The 17,577-nt window shown below is 41.6% G+C and overlaps 1 protein-coding gene across 11 annotated transcripts in view; it reads right to left on the minus strand.

The window, feature by feature from the left end:
* TBXAS1 (thromboxane A synthase 1) overlaps positions 1-17,577 on the minus strand; it is a 232,432-nt gene that overhangs the window by 63,248 nt on the left and 151,607 nt on the right. For all 11 annotated transcript variants that reach the window (XM_009465851.2, XM_087768217.1, XM_087768219.1 and 8 more), the window contains one exon: positions 3,139-3,453. In XM_009465851.2, the coding sequence (XP_009464126.2) occupies positions 3,139-3,453 (315 nt within the window). The remainder of the gene's footprint in view (positions 1-3,138; positions 3,454-17,577) is intronic.

Raw genomic sequence — 17,577 nt, forward strand, 5'->3', positions numbered from 1 at the left:
CACTCTGTCCACCACCAAGGTACAGCCATCTCTGGGATGATACACAGCAGCTGCTGTAAAATCAGACCACAGCTCTACACCACAGATTAGGGCAATAAAACATGCTGCATGAGGCAAGTGAAATGGTTGGAAGAAGGAAGGGGGACGTGGTGCAGAGCATTTTGTAGTTATAATTACCTAAGTATAAATTGGGCTGAAGAGAGTACTGTGTTTAACACTTGCAGATCTGCAAATCAAAGCAGTCTTCCACCACCTGTCAAAACAATCTGACTGTACCATTCTCTGTGTTCTGGCCTTCTAAAACCCTTCCTTTCTGAAAACTGAAAAGCACCTTGATAAGAGCAAAGCTGATGTGCTGTGCACAAGCAATAGCCTAATCAAATTTCTTAGCAACTGACTTGATAACTAACTGTGAGCCTGTAGCTGCTATGCCCCCTCCCTTCCTCTCCCTTGCATGACAACTCAACATAGCATCTATATATTCCCAGTTTTAAAATAGCTTCTGCTCCCATAACTTGCAAACCATTCGCATAGATCTTATTTTCCAGGCTAAAAGTAGTTAATTACAGTCACTAAGGGGACTGAACTGCTGCATCCTTTTTCTTATTCTGGGATGGGCTCCTTGAGCAGTGCATTGCCCCCCCTCAAATCATGAACTGTTTATAATAGGAAATCTTTTGAAGGATGGGGTTGTACAGATTAGATCTATGAATTTCCTGGTATCAAGGACAGAAGATGAATAGTTATCCTTCTCTCACTCTTCTCCTTGGCCATACAGCCATATATGGATCATCTAAAACTAAACCTGAAAACTAGTAAAGTATGGGGAAGTGACTTGAAAGGTACTTCCAATCACTATATGACATGGTACAGCATGGTTTGGGATGAGGCCACCAGTTGGGTTGAGGCACCACACAGACTGTGTACAATGCTGACCTGCAAAAATCATTCATTTAATTTCAGTGCCATCTCTCTATGCCAAGTTTTAACTTCTCTCTCACGAATATCCCTAGCTCCACAACCCCTCCTAGATAGTGCAAAAGCTGAAATTATTAGCAAAATATTCCTGTTAGAGAACCAAGAGTCAAGCATTACATGTTTGAATTGGATTATTATTGAAATACTACTAATAGTGAGTGACAGCTCAGACAGACCATATACAACATAGAGTCCATTTAGTTCTCTAGCTTGGGTCAGGAACACACTCACATGCAAGTCTCTCGCAGTGGTTCACACTGCAGTCTCCAAGTGCACAGCAAGGGCTCCTTTAAATGGAACTAAACCAAAGGAACGGTCCAACCGCTAAGGAGAATTTGGTACACAGCACTAGACTTGAACTAACCCAAACCGAACTCCTGAGGTGTGAACAATGTGCATCCAACAGCCCTCCCTACCAACTGTGCTAGATGACGAATCTGTCTATGGGAGCACACTACTTGTTAACACAGACATAGCCATGTACGTGGTCTCCCTATGTGGAATGTCTGTAAGCAATCAGCCAGTTAATGACTGCTTGCAGTCAGCTTTCTATGCACTTACACGGAAAAGTTTACTAAGCCATATCCCCATCTACAGACAAATATGAATGACATTGCGTACCTACCTTATTTGATACCCCTCCCAGCAATTTCACTTTGGTTTCTTAGGCTGTCAGTTTTCAGGAACTGGTGAGGAGATGAACCATATTTTCCTTGGGGCTGCATAATAGGAGTTTTTATGTGCCCCAGTATTAACCAGTAAACTGCACGTACTCCAGGCCAAGTTGCACCTTCACATCTTTGCAGGCCTTAAGAAAGTCAGTTGAACTGACTGGACACGAGGGCATAATTAGGTCTGCCATATTTGAATGAAACAAGTAAATATGCTCCAGCTGGAGCATTGTAGAGCTAATAACCTAAGAATATAACCCAAGCCCTATAGGTTAGAACACAACACATCAATGGTTTTATTGTATTGAGTTAACTCACACCAGAGGTAGGAAGCATGCACCAAGAAAAAGCTCGATGGATCAGATTGCTCAGTCCTGACCTCCACTGCTGTCATCCATCTGCACCCTCAGAGCAAAAGCAATCTTAGACAGAGAACCATCATGCTCAGAACCTCATCACACAAGACAAAAGACGACATTTTCTGTGTACACAAATCCTGGCTTTTATGTTTGCACAAGCAAAAGGAGGGAAATGGTAGCTTTTGAATAGGCACACTTTGCATAGTCGAGAATTTTCTGTTATCAGCAAAGCAGAAAATTATACAACTCTTTTCTTGTTCTCTAAGCACAACACAGAGGATGGAATACATAAAAAATATGAAACTCCCAAAACTGTATAGTTAAGGCTTTCAGCATTCAAATCCAGCAGCTAAAATCCTGCAAGACAGCCATGCCTGGTGTCATTTTATTCCTAGTAGCCTCATGATCCATTATAAAAGCGTTCATAAAAAGAAAAAGACCCTTGATCTGAATTCTCATAACTAACAACTCGTGCAGGGAGTGTAGGGTGTAAGAATGGCTGCTTCACGGTCTGCTGGATATACAAAATATCATCAACGGTTATCCAGGAAACATAAATGCCCTTGGTAAATACAGATAGTAAAGGAGAAGTAATTTGAACACAGTATTAGAAAATTAGATATTGTGATATTTTTTTTTGAAGCATACACATATATTCTGCTGCTGAAGAAAAAAAATGAAGTACGAACATTTAAAGCAAAACTTTGTAGTTTATGGTTTGTGAGAACGCCGTTTATGTCTTTACAAATATCAGCAAATAAAATTGACCACAAAAACAATAAAAGTATCTGGACAAGAGGCAAAAAATAGAAATGTGTAGTTTTAGAGTCTGGTGACAGCTGGTTTATTTCAATAATGTAAAATATTCTGTAAAGGTTAAGCTTCCACTATGACACAAAGTTTCTGGGCCATCTCTTCAGCTGCTGTAAAGTGACATTATTTAACAGCTTCCAAAAAAACCTGAACAATATAGATTAATTTTGAATTTTGGGCTGAAAATGCTAATAAAACGTTAATATATGCATACGTAACTGAGACAAATAGGGGTCATGCAGGTGCCACAGTGGCATGACGATGTTCACATTGCCTTGCTCTCTGGATGAAGCTCCATACCAGCATATTGTACTCACGTGTTTTGCTGAGAACTCATCAATCTCCTGAAGCACCTTCTCCTGGCACTCTGGGTTGGTGGCTAGCAAGTATGTGGCGAAGGACAGCGTGCTAGTGGTGGTCTCGTACCCAGCAATCAGGAACAGGAAAGCTTGGCCTGCTATCTCATCCTCCGTTATCATCTTCTGAACCTTTTCAGATGGGGCCCTGCCAGCAAGAGGCACCTCGTTCTGTCTGGAAGCAGCAGATGGACTGATCATATCAAAACACTCAGCTGCCAGGGAGTCAGCTGAGCCACGAGAGTCGAGCATCCACTGAAGAAAATCTCTGCGCCTCTGCAGAATACAGGATGAGAAGAAGCACAAAGAATGGGTCACAGAGCAGTGCTTTTACCTATGGGGGACAGAAGGAGAGAGCTGTTTCCTATTTATACTGCCCACTTGGCTCCCACAGAATGGCCACCAGCCTTTCACCAAACAAGGAGACTTCTATAAATCAGCTGGAAATGCCATCACTAAGAGCCGGTCACTGCTTTCTTCCCAGTGGGATGAGACTGATCTGCCCCAATACGTAAGAGGTACATATTTTCACAGAGGACTGCTAATGGCCAGCTCAATACAGAGCTTCTTTCATCCTCAGGATGAGTTCTTGGCACTTGCTGGAAGTAAGGGGATTGACATAGTCAATGCACAGTCCTATGTGCACCTGCCTAGTGGACATGGCACAACTCATGCTTGGAGAAGTTGGCCTATCTAGTTGGAGGCACCATCCTCATTTGTTCACGTGGTCCCAAGCATGAAAGTCACCATCTTGGTTTAGGGCTGCATCTACATAAATTTCTCTGCCAGCTTAACAAGACAGGACTAGAAATTGATCTCAGTAAACTGGTGCATCTTTTTATGAACAAGTACAGTTATGAACACTTGTACCAACATATCATTTTTAAAAAAATTTTAAGCATATTTGCAGAAATGCATTACAACAGTAAGCATTCCTCTACCATAAAACCTGTTTGGGTGGCTTGTCTTTGCAAAATGCCCACCGAATGATTCTACTGTTATGAAAACTGCTTTCTTTCACACTAGTTTCTGACAGAAAAACTCTAACAAACAGACCTACAGACAAGAGTGAGTTGACTCCACACCAGTCTGGACAGCAAGCTTGATTAGGCTTTGAAATATAACCCAAAAGGTTTGAATTGACTTTTGGGAGTGGGCATAATAGAATTGTGCTGAACCTAAGCCATAAGGCTATGTGATTGATTTTCAATTCCTCATATACCAACAGAATACATGATAGCTCAAGGACTTAGAAGTGACTGCAGTGCCTGAACACGACAACTTGTGCAGTGGGATGGACAAAAGAAGGGACCGCGTCTTTCTTCAAAAGAAAAAAAAAATGCTGTAAAGCTGCATTTATCTGTTAAAAAGAAATCATTTGAATGATTTCTTGGATCTGACGATTGAGAGATAAAGTAGAAAAAGGAAAAGCCAGAGAAAAGGATAGGCAAACAAGATAAGAGTAAGGAAGGACTAATTAATTATAAATGTCAAAGGACTTAATCAGATTATTTTTTTTTTTCATACGACATGGGAAAAGAGAGCAGTGAGACAACAAAAGAGGAGAAATACTTAGTGTCCTGTGCTTAGCTCTGCTGCCAACAAAGTGTTCTGACTGATCTGCAGGCAGGGAGGAACGGTTACTTTGAGGTTTGAGTAATACTAGGAATTGGCACACTGCCTCTTTGACAGATCCTTCCCTCCACCCCACAGAACCTTTTCATTTTGCACATGTACATCATGCAACTTGTACCCACAACCACAGTGCATCTTGCACCCCAGTACACCCAAGAATCAATGCTCCAGATAGTAGCCAGTGCTGGTCACTGCACGCTGAAGGACTCTACGAATTGGCGAGTCAAACTGCGTCACCTCCAAGGCATGGGATACATGCTTTTCCCCCAGTGAATGAAGGCACACAAAGCAACATTATACACATTGTGCTCAGCGAATGAGCTCCAGCTCTGAAAATACTTCCTTGTGGCTAGACTTAGGCACAATTTCCATATTCAAATTGTCCATGCTTCCTTGGTCTCTCATTTCTAATACATCAAGCCAAAAGTTGCAGCTGCCCTGCCACAGTCATCCTCCTCCAGCATGATAGGATACCTCTGCTCTTTTATGTTCCTCTAGACTGGAGGAAACAAGAGTTCACGCATACTTCAGCTGTGCATAGCTAAAAATCTCATTTAACTTTTCCAGGAAGGGCCTTATTCACATCCTGAGAGTCCACGTATTGCACAACTGAGAGTCCAACTCTTTGGCATAGTCTATGCTTCAGGGATTTTCCTGGTACATGTATTTGGGTTAGGCCATTTTTTAAATAAAAAACAAAACAAAACACAAAAAAAACCCAAACACAAAAACGGAGCAGTCCAGTTCCAGTGTGTTCATTGGTGTGTGGATAAACTAGTCCAGTGTAGTAATGAACTGCGTCTGTAGAGATATTCCCTTTTATCCATAAGACTAGTCATCATTACCTAAACTACCTTTATAACATAAAAATGTGTAATTACTTTCATATTCAGTGGAGTTGTAACACTGTAACATACTATAGTTCAAATGGTATAACATTTGGTATGGTTCTGCATTCATCCTTCTCTAGCTGTGAATTTTCTTGTAAACAAACCCATTGCTCTCTGAGGGTTTGCAGTTCCCAGTCATGAGCTGTTAGCTGAGTCTGGTCTTATATTTAGACAGTACACTCTCTGGAGACCCTATAAGATGTTTCTCCAGCCTTAGACAAAATCAGGTCCTGGCCTTACACAAAGCATCTGGTTATTGCTACGATAGTAAAGTAATAATCATAATGACTAGTGAATAAAATTTCATTCATGAGAATTTTTGCTGAAAGCAAATTTAATGAATGCTAGCACAAGTGAATATTCCCAAGAATGTGCTCTGAAATGCCTCCGTGGCCATTTTGAGGAGCTCTTTTTATTACTCCTACAATGTATTTGGTTAGGAATTTAAAAGCTTGTCTTGTTGCAGAATCTGTTTATAAGGTCACCCTATCAAGAAACAACTAGATACCTTATCTGTGCCATGTAATTTGTTCACAGGTGAGCAGGGGTTGCTAAAAGCAATGGCTTCATAAACAATCCTTACAAAAACAACATTCATTTGTAAAAACTACTGGAATAATAGTGGGGGGGGAAGCATAAAATTAGAAAGATGCAAGCTTTTTTCAAGATAATTCTACACAGTGGAAGGAGCTATATTTTAGCAAAGCTTCTCTTCCTTATGGTTCATTCTACTTCACTTTAGGCATCAGTATAGAATACAACATAAAAAATTGTCATCAACCCAAGCGAGAGAAAAGATTTCCAGGGTTATAACCAGTCATAATGAAACATATTTTTTCTTCCGCACCATCAGGATGGAAAAATCACTCTGACTCAAAAACCTAACAATGGCAATACAGGCAAGCACTAGCATAAAACCAAGTATAATTGGATTGTTAAGTGCTGGAAATGAGGAAAAGGTATCTCATGAAAATTCACAGGGGTTTTCTCCATTTCAGTTGACAGCAGAAAAAAAAAAAAAAGGCAGGGTTTTTTCAGTTTGACAACAGACCAGGTACTGACAATGTCATTGCAGAAAAACATTCTCTGGTCATCACATACAGCTGCTGACTTCCTTTTTCCATTGGGGACATTTGTTTGATTTTCCTCACAAAAAGCAGAAGCCCATAATAGCCTCTCTCCTGTTCTCTGACACTTGCATAGTTATGTTACAATGGCCTCAGAAATAAGTTCCCACTTCAAAAGAACAGCGTGCCAGCGCGATGGACTTTTGTTTTGCCCCTGTACAACACAGAGCCTATCATTAAGCCAATGAAAATTGAATGGAAAGCTAATATTTGAAAAAATCTAATTTGAATGCAGTATGGGACAGGGTGCATGTCTAACTTGGTGGTGACACAGACATCCCCTTTGAAATATATAGTAAGACAAGCCCTGCTTTCAGCTTCCCCAAGATAGACACCTTGCAATATATTTCCTGACACCAGTGTTCTGGGCCATATCATTTCTCTCATTAGTCTCCTTAAACATCACCTGGCCATGCAGAGAAATCATTCTGCACAGAACCATAACGAGCTATGTGCTACACACTGGAAGAATAGATGTGTGCTATACTGGGGAACGCCAATCCGGCAGTATCTATCACCCCTCCTCAAATCACTGCTTTTAAGTTTTGCAACTGTCAGAAGAAGAGAGATATATCGCTCACGTGCATGATGTATCATGACTTTTCTCACAGGAGGCAAGGGTCCTGGGGGATGTCTCCAGCTCTTTCCATCCTAAACAGGGAACTGTGTTTTCACATCCAAGATTGACATACCAGCTGACCTTTTGGCAAATTCACTGCTGCTTTGGGGATCTAGGGGACCCCTGGGTTATGTTTTTGGTAGAGAGATGGAGCCGTTCAACTCCTCTACTAGGTGAAGTCAAAAATTACTTAAGGAAAACTAGCAAATGTATACCAGTTGGAATTTTTGTTCTTAATGCTGTGATTTCAGTTGTGTTTCCTGCAAGCCATACTCAAATTTTGCACCACTCTGATAGTTCAGCTCCCCATTTTGAGTTCAAAAGAGCCCAGAACTACCAAAAGCAACTTAAAGATTAATCAAGGAATGAAACTAGATGACATAATCAGTTGGTATTCTGTAAAGCACTTGCTGTGGTGCAAGTCATACAAATCTGATGCTGCTAATATAATACCACTCACAATAAATTGTGCAGACCCTCCTAGCCTTTCTCAAATGCTCTGATGGCGGCTCAAAAAAGCAAAAGCTAAGCTTCAGAATCCTTATCTAACAGCTCACATATATTATTTCAGTTTCCTAGAAACATACAAACACTGCTATATTAGCTTATATCCAGATCACTTTGTGTAAGTTTGGTTTAGCAACCATCTTTTTAGGTGAGACAAACTTGTGTCACCCTGAAGTTATCAGCAAAGCACTGTGGTCGCTACCCAGATCCTTTTGAAAAGGAAGCACAAAACAAAGTCCCACTAAAACTATCATTTTGCCAAACTGCTTTGAAAGGATCAAATTCAACCTCTCCCTAACACTTGCAGGTTTCATTTGGTTTCTCAGTGAAATCACAAAAAAAACAGTCTCTCTGCCAAGACATCCAGTCCCAAAACATTTCAGAGATGGTCCTTTTGCCTTGCGCATGAACCCAGAACCTGGAATTAACTGGGAGGCCAGAGCTGACGGCCCTCAAATTTGTGCATCTGAAGGTTGAGCGCATGGTGCTCTCACGGGCGATGCTCAGCTCTGGAAGGACCTGGAGTCTGTTGAACTGCAGGGTACAGCCGTTGTTTAGGAGTGTCTGGGAGGCTTTCAGTCTGGCAAAAACCCCTCTTTTGTTTGCATTTGTTAACATCAGCTGGTGAAACCATTGTAATGTTTTTATTGTAAATGGGCTGAATGTCTGAGGGCAGGCATGTCCTACGAAGAATATAGCTTGCATTAAAAACCTGAGTAAATTTAAAGCAAAAAAAAAAAAAAAACCACTCACTGAGTGCCTACTTCAAAAGTGGAGCAGCCTTTTGCCAGCCTGGCCTGATCTTAACATTTGTAGTGAAACCTCAGACTGAGACGATTTTGTATAACTTTGGACTTGTTCTGATATTTTCATATATTATCATCACTAAATTCCTATGCAAGTTTCTGGCAGTAGTTCACAGCAATGAGGGAGCACTGTGAGTATTCAATGACACCGCATTTGATGTCAGAATCCACAGCAACGCCTTTGCTTTCTACTTGAAAGAAAAAAGAAATGTCCCTAAAATAATGTTGCAAAAATGCTATGTGAAATGCTGAGCAGGCCCAGAAGGGGCAGGTATGTCAGCAAATTGATGAAAGCACCTGAGCATGGAAAGTATTAAACATGGTAATAAAACATATCTTCTCTATGTGATCAATGCTCTTTTAAAAAATAAAAATAAAAAAACCAAGAGTAAGTGTAAATTCAAGTATGACATGGATTTTATTGGCTGGGTTTGCCACTAAATCTGCAGAGTGGCCGATATGAATTACTAGTTAAAGCACTGACCTCCACAGAAGCTGGGATGCTTAAAGCTGCACTCCTTTTTCTGCCTTTAAAACACAGCTATAACTGGTGCAGCTTCTCCATCTGTAAAATTGGTACAACACACATCAAATCTTAAAAAACCCCGTGAGAAAAAGCTAATGATGATCTCAGAAAACCCTTTAAGACCTAGGATGAAAACAGATTTACACAGACTCAAAGAATTTAAGGCAAAAGCACCATCACATGGGGGAATGAGGCTTGGAAGGAACTCAGTAAGTTATCTACGCCATCCCCTTGCCACGAGGCAGCATCAGCCAAACCAACACTGACAGCTGTTTGTCTAACCTATTCTTAAAAACCCAGCCAAACTCCAGCTTCTCACAGCCTCCCCAGGCAGTCCACCCCAGCACTGAACCATTTTCGTCACTGGAGAGGTTTCCCCTCCTCCAGTGAGTCACTGCAGATATTGTAGATCATTAGATTTCACCCAGCTACACCCGTAATGCCTGAGGCTTCACAACCTGTACTTGTATATGTGTCTCTCTATATACATATATTACTTCAGTAAGTCTTTAACAAAGCATGCTGATAACAGATAAATCATACTGCTGAAAAATATAAAACAATTTCACATGGTAGTGCCTCCATACACGAGGTGAGCGAGAAGAGTGCTCAGGTAATGCTGGTTTCTTCCTCAAAAATTTTGCACTTTTCTTACCTTCAAAATGCAAAGTTAAAGTAAGAGCATTAGTAATCTACGGAGGCATGGGCAAGCCTAATTTGAGCTGAAAATACAGCTGGGGGGGGAATTCTTAAAAACAAGATTTTTTTAGGGACCCATCTCCCTTCAACTTAAACTGCTGCAAGGGGCACTAGAGGGCTCACATCTTGAAAGACAAAAGCTTCCTTCTCAAGATGTTCCCACACAGTCCAGGGATGAAAATAAATTTGAATTTCAGATCTAACTGTTAGTGAATGGAGAGAGAGCAAAGAACTGTTTCTAGTTGAGACAAGCTTAACATAGCTCTATGGCTCTTGTAGAAGGAGGCTGTTTTTAATCTTAAGTGTGGACCTGTTGACTGTGAGCTGCAAAGATCCTAGCTGGAGGCCTAACTTGGCTGAAGTGATAGGTAGGATGAAGAAATACTACAATTATGGGAGACAGAAAATAAGGCACACACCTATTTGATTGTTTCATTAATTATGTGGGCCCACAGAGAAACCTATGGCTTGCCTAGAGAGCTGGAAACCCTTCCAGTAGTTCTTCAGTGTAAAACCAAGGGATTGCCTGCAGCCTGGTCCATTTACACCCCTAATGAACTGACCGTTGTCTCTGACTCTGGGGAATTTCTTTCCAATACCAGGCTGAGCAGAATGAGCTGGGTGTCTAAGAGAAGCACTAAGTTTCTCCATGAAATTCAGTCTGATGGCAAACAAGTGTCATGCACTTTGTGGCAGCTGGTTGGCATCTCTGCTGTGTTGGGCTGGCAGCCTCAACCCAGAGCACAGCACAACAGTATAACCACCACAGTAACACCAACAGAACAACCTCCATCACATGCACACATGGGGAAGGCTCAGAAATCAGCCCAAAATGCAATGCTAGAGAGCCTCACCCAGCTTTCCCAATCCCTGTGTCACGGTGAGCAAGAGACACTGGTAGCAAATAACAGTGGACTGCAACCTCCTTATTGTGTATTTGCAAAACATTTAGGATAACAACACTCCAATAATGACTCCTGGCATTATCAGAGTACAAACAATAAATATTGGATTTATGCGTGCAGTAGCTGAGCTTCTCCTGCCCCACACATGTTTTGCCACTTGGAGGTGGAGGAGTGAGGTTATCAGAATACACAGTGGACAAATACAGCAAGAGAATAAATAACTGGGTGCTGGGGAAGAAGAAAACTTCGGCCAGGTCCACCCATGCACGCCAGTGTGCGGAACAGGCACCGACTCCCAAATCAGCAGCGAAGTGACCACCCTGCCACACACTGTATGTACACATCCTCTTCCAAAGCTTATCTGGCCTCCCAGTAAACCATCTGACTCTCCTCCCCTCTGCTATTTGCAGGAGGAAGGGAGGATGCAGGAAGGGAGTATTTTAGGCTAAGTGTCTGACACCCAGAAGCTTGACCCTCTGCTGACTCTAATTGCTGACTAAAGGCTGCTGTTGCAGGCAGCTCTCTGTTCCTTTTCTATTTGCCACAGATTAGAATTGTATTTGCTTAAATTTAATTACTGGTTAATAATCAGTTCTGGTTTTAGCAGTTGCCTGACATTCAAGAAAATGCACAGGAATCTCAGTATTGCTTCTTTATCCTTTGTTCTTCCTGCCCCATATGCTCTCTTTAACATGCTTGCAAAGCCCCACCACTCACTTCGAAGAGCCATCAGGATGTTTCGAGGCCATCCTGCGAATTTACTGTTCACATCCTGTCCTCCCTCATCTCTCCCCATGGTTTGTTCAAGATCCTCTCTTTCTGCATCACATTACATATAGATTGCATACGTTTTGAGGGAAGGAACACCTCATTATTTGGTTTTGTGATGGCCTTAAATAATTTTGAATAACTAAAAAAAATCTTTTTTTTTTTTTAACTAAACCAATTATGGCTGTGAGACAGATATAAATGACATGTACTGTTAAAAAAAAAGTATCGTTAATGTTATTTATATTCTTTATTAACAATATGGAAAAAACACTTGTCTTTTCTATTACTTCTCTGAGCAACTGCTCTTCACTGCTGGAGGGCAATCCTATTGCTGGCTTATCCATTCATGATCACACCTGCACCCTACATTAGGATTTATCCTGGATCTTTGGCTATATTAAAGTGGCTTTTACCTATAGTACATAAATCGCCTCTACATCTGACTCTCCACTTGTGTGCATGAAGGAGTACAGGTTTCTAACGCTGTGGGTGAAGGCAGCATTGGGAAGGAAAGGATTATTTTCAGCCACCCGGTGACCAATAACAAATTGTGTTATCCTCTGCAGTTTCATGGATGCTCGGTTCAGTTATGGGTTTTATCCAATAGATGGCTCCTCAGTAGCAGGAAGGATTCTCCCCCTGCTCTCCTTTCCTTCACAGAGTTTCAATACGACTTTCTAATATTTACACAGCTATTATCTTGCAAATATAGGCATTTTGTGCACACTGATAAACACACAGGAGAAGCATGTGTGTGTGAATTAAAGAACAAAAGACAAATTAGATGGCATTTTATATATTTCATGCCACTTTGTCCTCTGTCAGTACAGGGATACATGAAAAATGACTGTCAGGCAGCTCTGTGGTCTGGAATGCTTCCTAAAGTCAAACTAAAAAAAAAAAATGCAACTTCAGAAACACATGAATATTAACAGCATGCCAGAATACCAGCTGTCTTTCTCCCCGAAAATATGAGGGCCTCTCCCACATCTTGCACATCCCTGACTGAGCAATACTTAAGCAACTTACAGGCATCATTACTCCTCTGTCATTTCAAGATTTTTCACGCACACACACAAAAAATCCTATGTGTAATTATTGATATAATGAACCAGGAGAGCTCTGTGTAATTGGCAGGGTGCAAGTTAACATCATTTTGAGTAATGCTTCCATTTCTGAGATGGGGAAAGTGAATACACTTTTGTTGTTTTCCAGAAAAACATAATCAGAATAATAATAGCAAAACCCGAGACATCAACTACATTCAGAGAAATCATGTTTACCCCATATATGCGCTTATGACTTCTCTGAATCAGAAGAGCAGTTCCCAGTCATTTCTGTCCTGAGACCTACCTTACATCTCACTCAGATCTTGTCAAGGTCTTGTCAAACACCTGGCAGTAACCCCACTTTGGGGATTGTGACCCTTTGGTCAGACCACACAATCAAGTGAAAAGTGTAAACAGAACACCCACAATAAATAATAAATCTCATAGAAGTCAGAGCATGGCTATTTAAATCCCTACGGCTTAACACTTCAATGGGGCACAACTATAAGCCCACTATACCTGCTGTTAGCAGCTAAAATAACAACATTCCTAATAAAAACCTTTATCCTTGAAATGTTAAGCTGCTTTGAAAAGGGGGGGAAAGGTACCGGTTTACTATAAATATACATATAAATACATAGCATCTTAACATTAGCACAATTACAGCCCATAACAATTGTCAAGAAAAAAGTAAATGTTTCGGCCCTGTTCAAAGCCGAGCACAATCACTGTTTACATTTCAGTGCTCCAAAAGGACTTGCCTAATTCCATACCTCAAATCAGCTTTTTGCTAGCTAAACCTTGGAAAATTCGAACCAACTTGCACTTTGCTCACTCCAAAATAAGCTCATCAGCATGCTTGGTCATGGGCTGTTACACTACTGCTTCCCTTTGCTCCTGAGCAGACACCCCAAACAGGCCTCCAGCCTAGTGCGGATTGTGCAGCGAAACAGCACATGTAAAGGTAACCCCATTCTCTGGTGACCCCTCAGCTGGCATAAGGGCCCCTTGCACGCCCAAAGAACAACTGTGACATTGCTCTTAAACCGTGCGAGGAGCAGGTTTAGCCCCTGGCCAATCCCAATACTGGCGAAATACAAAAGCTCCATCTTTTCTCCTGTCTCCCTCTCAGGATGCTGAAGCCAACAGAACTTACCCAGACCTAAAGCCAAGCCTGCAGACTTTCACCCTCCTCCCCTTTTTAAGGGACCAAGTTACAAACACGCTAAAAATCAGAGTTCGCAACTGAAATGCTGACAACAATTTTCACCATGGAGCAGTTTAAAACAGGCAGCAGTGATATTCATTAAGCTGTTAATAATGGATTGTGGCACAAAGCAATTTATCAAGTTTCCATTGTAATTAAAATCACTGAATATTTGGGCACTTGCAATGCACCTAGCTCTCCCTGCTTCTGAAGCTTTACATTTTAATGTGAATTATGGCTCCCTCTCCCCAGAGACCTACTAAAAAGCCTGTTTTAATTGGTATATTTTTAATTGAGATTACATTATTAAAAAGTGTATATTCCTGTTGAAGAGAGAAAGGAGGTGCTCAGTTCCCCTCTAGTCTCTGTCTCTCTTAGATATAGCTTGCTTATTCCAGTGGGAGAAAAAAAAGTGGAGAAAGCCCTGCACAGTCACAGGCTATGAAGCCAGGGCAAGGCTGCCATTGACTGTCGCGGAGGCAGGATTTCCTAGGCAGATTTTTGGGGAGGGAGAGGAATTGCTGCCATCGTTCAGGCTGCTCTTTAGCAAAAGGCAGACAGAGGAACGCCACGCAGGGATTCCTGCCTCGCAGCCAGCTGACATCAAGGGCACATTTTAGAAAGCCTCTCCTCAAGCTTTCCAGTGACAGACAATCTGTTGTTTTCCATAATAAGTAACTCTAATGCTAAATTATCCTCAAAGTCCAGATACGGTCATGAGTGGATGGGGTCTAGCAAAGGCCTCCCGCTCTCCTGGCTCCAGCAGGCTGCGGGGGGAGAGGCAGCCCCCAGGGCAGCCTGGGCATGGTGGCAAGAAGAGAATTGCCCCAGCAAACAAAGTTGGTCACCTTTGTGCATTGAGATAGTCAGACTGACTTGCCACCAGGTTCAACAGAAAAGCAACTTCATGCACTTGGCATCCAAATGCTGGCCACATAAACAGTTCTCCTGTCGGCAAGACAGGCTGTCAGTGTCTCTTATAAGTGGGAGCATGGATCTGCTAAGGTAAGTAGACACAAGAGAAAAGGGAGAAATATTAAAGGAGTGCAAAGTAGATACCAACAGTTGAGACAGATCAAGGGAAAAACCTCCAGAGATCAAAACATGCCAACAGATGGACAAGACAGTTGAACCAGAATGAAATATCATGGAACAGCTTTTTCATAACTGCTTCAGAAAAGGTCATACTGTATTGCAAAAAGAAGGCAGTGCATGGGACTGAGAGAGGTCACTGTAGGCAGATAGAGACACAGAGAGGCTAACAGAGACAAATTGGAAGATCACCCACTAATACCACAAGTGCTGCAACTCCCCTCCTAGTTCTGGGAGCGACTCAGGGAGGAAGGATGGTGAACCAATAACAGATAAAAGAAAAAAAAAAAAAAAAGGATGAAATATGAAAGACAAAACTGGAAATGTTAAAACTGACAGAGAAAGGGAAAGCTCTGTTATTGCAATTAGGTCAGTAAATCTGTGATTTTTTTCTAAACTAAGAATTTAGATGCTACACTCTGTTACATATGTCAGAAGAAAGTCTGTTTTGTAGAGGGGAAAGTACCCAAACATGCTTTCGCTCTGAACATCAAGGCAAATTAAATACATAAAACTCCCAGTCCCAGTCAGCAGATCCCTTGCAGTTTTAGATCAAGTAAAAAAAAAAAAAAAAAAAAAGCTATATAAATGAAGATTAAATCTTATATCCCACCTTGGCATTAAAGGCCACCACCCTGTTATGCAGAAAATTAATCTCCAGATGATTTCATTTTATGGCAAGATTCCCTTTGTTTGCTGATTTGAAAACCCCACACCCTGGATGAAGACCAGATCACAGATTGTGCAGGAAAAAGGAAGAGCTTTCAGTGACCTAAAGTAAGATCTTCTGAGAAACTTGGGAGGGACAGGCTGCAAGGGTAATGTACAGAAGAGCCAAGGAACTGTAAGAGAGAAAAGTTACAAAAGAAAGGGAATTTGCACAACTTCAGGGTGACATTTTTTCCTTTCAGCCAAAGAGATGAATACTGAGACCATACCATGAAGGAAAGCAAATGACAGGAAGCAGGAAAAGACAAGTTGGAGAAGATTTACTTTATGCTGAGGGAACCACAAAGGGAAACTATGCTTCCAAGCCTATAGGAAAATGACCCTGAAAGACAGATGTAACACTGCTTGGGCTGGGTATTTTGCACAGATGAGAACACGTAACAGAAAGGCCAGATTACTTACTGATTTGTCATGTATCAACAGATATATGACTGCATCAGATTCTGCCCTGGGTGCTAGAAAAGAAAGGCAGCTGGAGATGCTTTACTCCCCTCCCAGAAAATAGATACCTTTTTCTCAGCCCTGGACATAGCAAGGTCTCCTTGGGTCTGCGTAACTTCTATGACCCAACGCCCAGGAACATTTCCCCAAAGACACACAATGACCCAACAGGTTGCAACAGCCTTAATCCAACTGTTTTCTCTGATTGGAGTATCAGGAGAGATGCTAACTAACCAGGGGACAAACTTTGTGTGTAAGGTCATGAAACAGCAGTATTGAGTACTAGGTATAAAAAGTACTAAAGCCTATGCCACATCCTCCTCAAACAGATGGCCTTTCAGAAAGGTTTAATCAGACATTGAAATGCATGCTGCGAATACTCATTACTAGCACAGGATCAGGCTGGGACAAGTGGCCAGCACTGACGTTATTGCCTACAGGGAATTACCACAGGCATAAACAGGATTTTCAATGTTTGAACTTCTCTCTGGATAACAAGCACAGGGTCCCCTTGCCATGATAAGGGAGGGTAAAGCAAAAAATTCATGATGGGGTGGGCCAGGTCTAGGTTGCAGAGGAGAAGCAAGAGACCCAGGCCCTAATAAGGAACAATCACCTTTTTTTTGGCTTCCTCATCCTCTGTTTTTCACCTGTGCTAGTCAAGCCACCACAAAGCTCAGTGACACGGACCAGTGTTTGCTGGATCCTACCTTCAATGCACAATGAGCTCTTGCTCTTATTTTTATGGACACATAAAACGGAGCTGTGACCACTTCCTCCCCTTCCAGCATCAAGAACAGGAAAAAACAGGGTATAGCCACAGCAACCAGTACATAGAAGGAGGTGTAAGTAAGGCTGGCCAAAAAAAAAAAAAGGAGAAAAAAAAAAAAGAGGACTTTTTGATCTCCCCTTCAAGGATGGGGTGGTTTCTTTGAACAAGACAGGTTTGCCTTTTAATTCTTTCCTCCTCCAGTTCTTCAGAGAAATTTTACTGCAAACATTATTTGAAAGAGTCCTTAAGCTATCTTTTGGCCTGGATTTTTGATAAACAATATTTTAAGTGACTGATTTTACCATATAAACACAGTTTTAGAAAGTCACTAAAACACTTGACATTACCAACAACTGAGCATGTGGGTTTATTTATTTTTACTCTGGATGAAAAAGCCTTTTTTCAACACTAAAAATCCCACCCTTCTCAATTAAAAGATGTTTCTCATATGCTGTAGATCAGCAAAGCCAAATGTCCGTCTTCACTTCCCGCACCGGCTGGTGAAAACAGGAGGAAAATACACGCAACCCTTATTGACAGAAGCATTTAAGTCCTTCCTCCCTGTAACTCTGAAGGCATTCTGTTGGCCTAATGACTTCCTGTGGATTAATGCTGTGACAGGGAG

This window comes from Nipponia nippon, unplaced genomic scaffold, assembly GCF_047370975.1.
Source record: "Nipponia nippon isolate SJK-2023a ecotype South Korea unplaced genomic scaffold, ASM4737097v1 scaffold_3, whole genome shotgun sequence".
Classification (NCBI taxonomy): Eukaryota; Metazoa; Chordata; class Aves; order Pelecaniformes; family Threskiornithidae; genus Nipponia; species Nipponia nippon.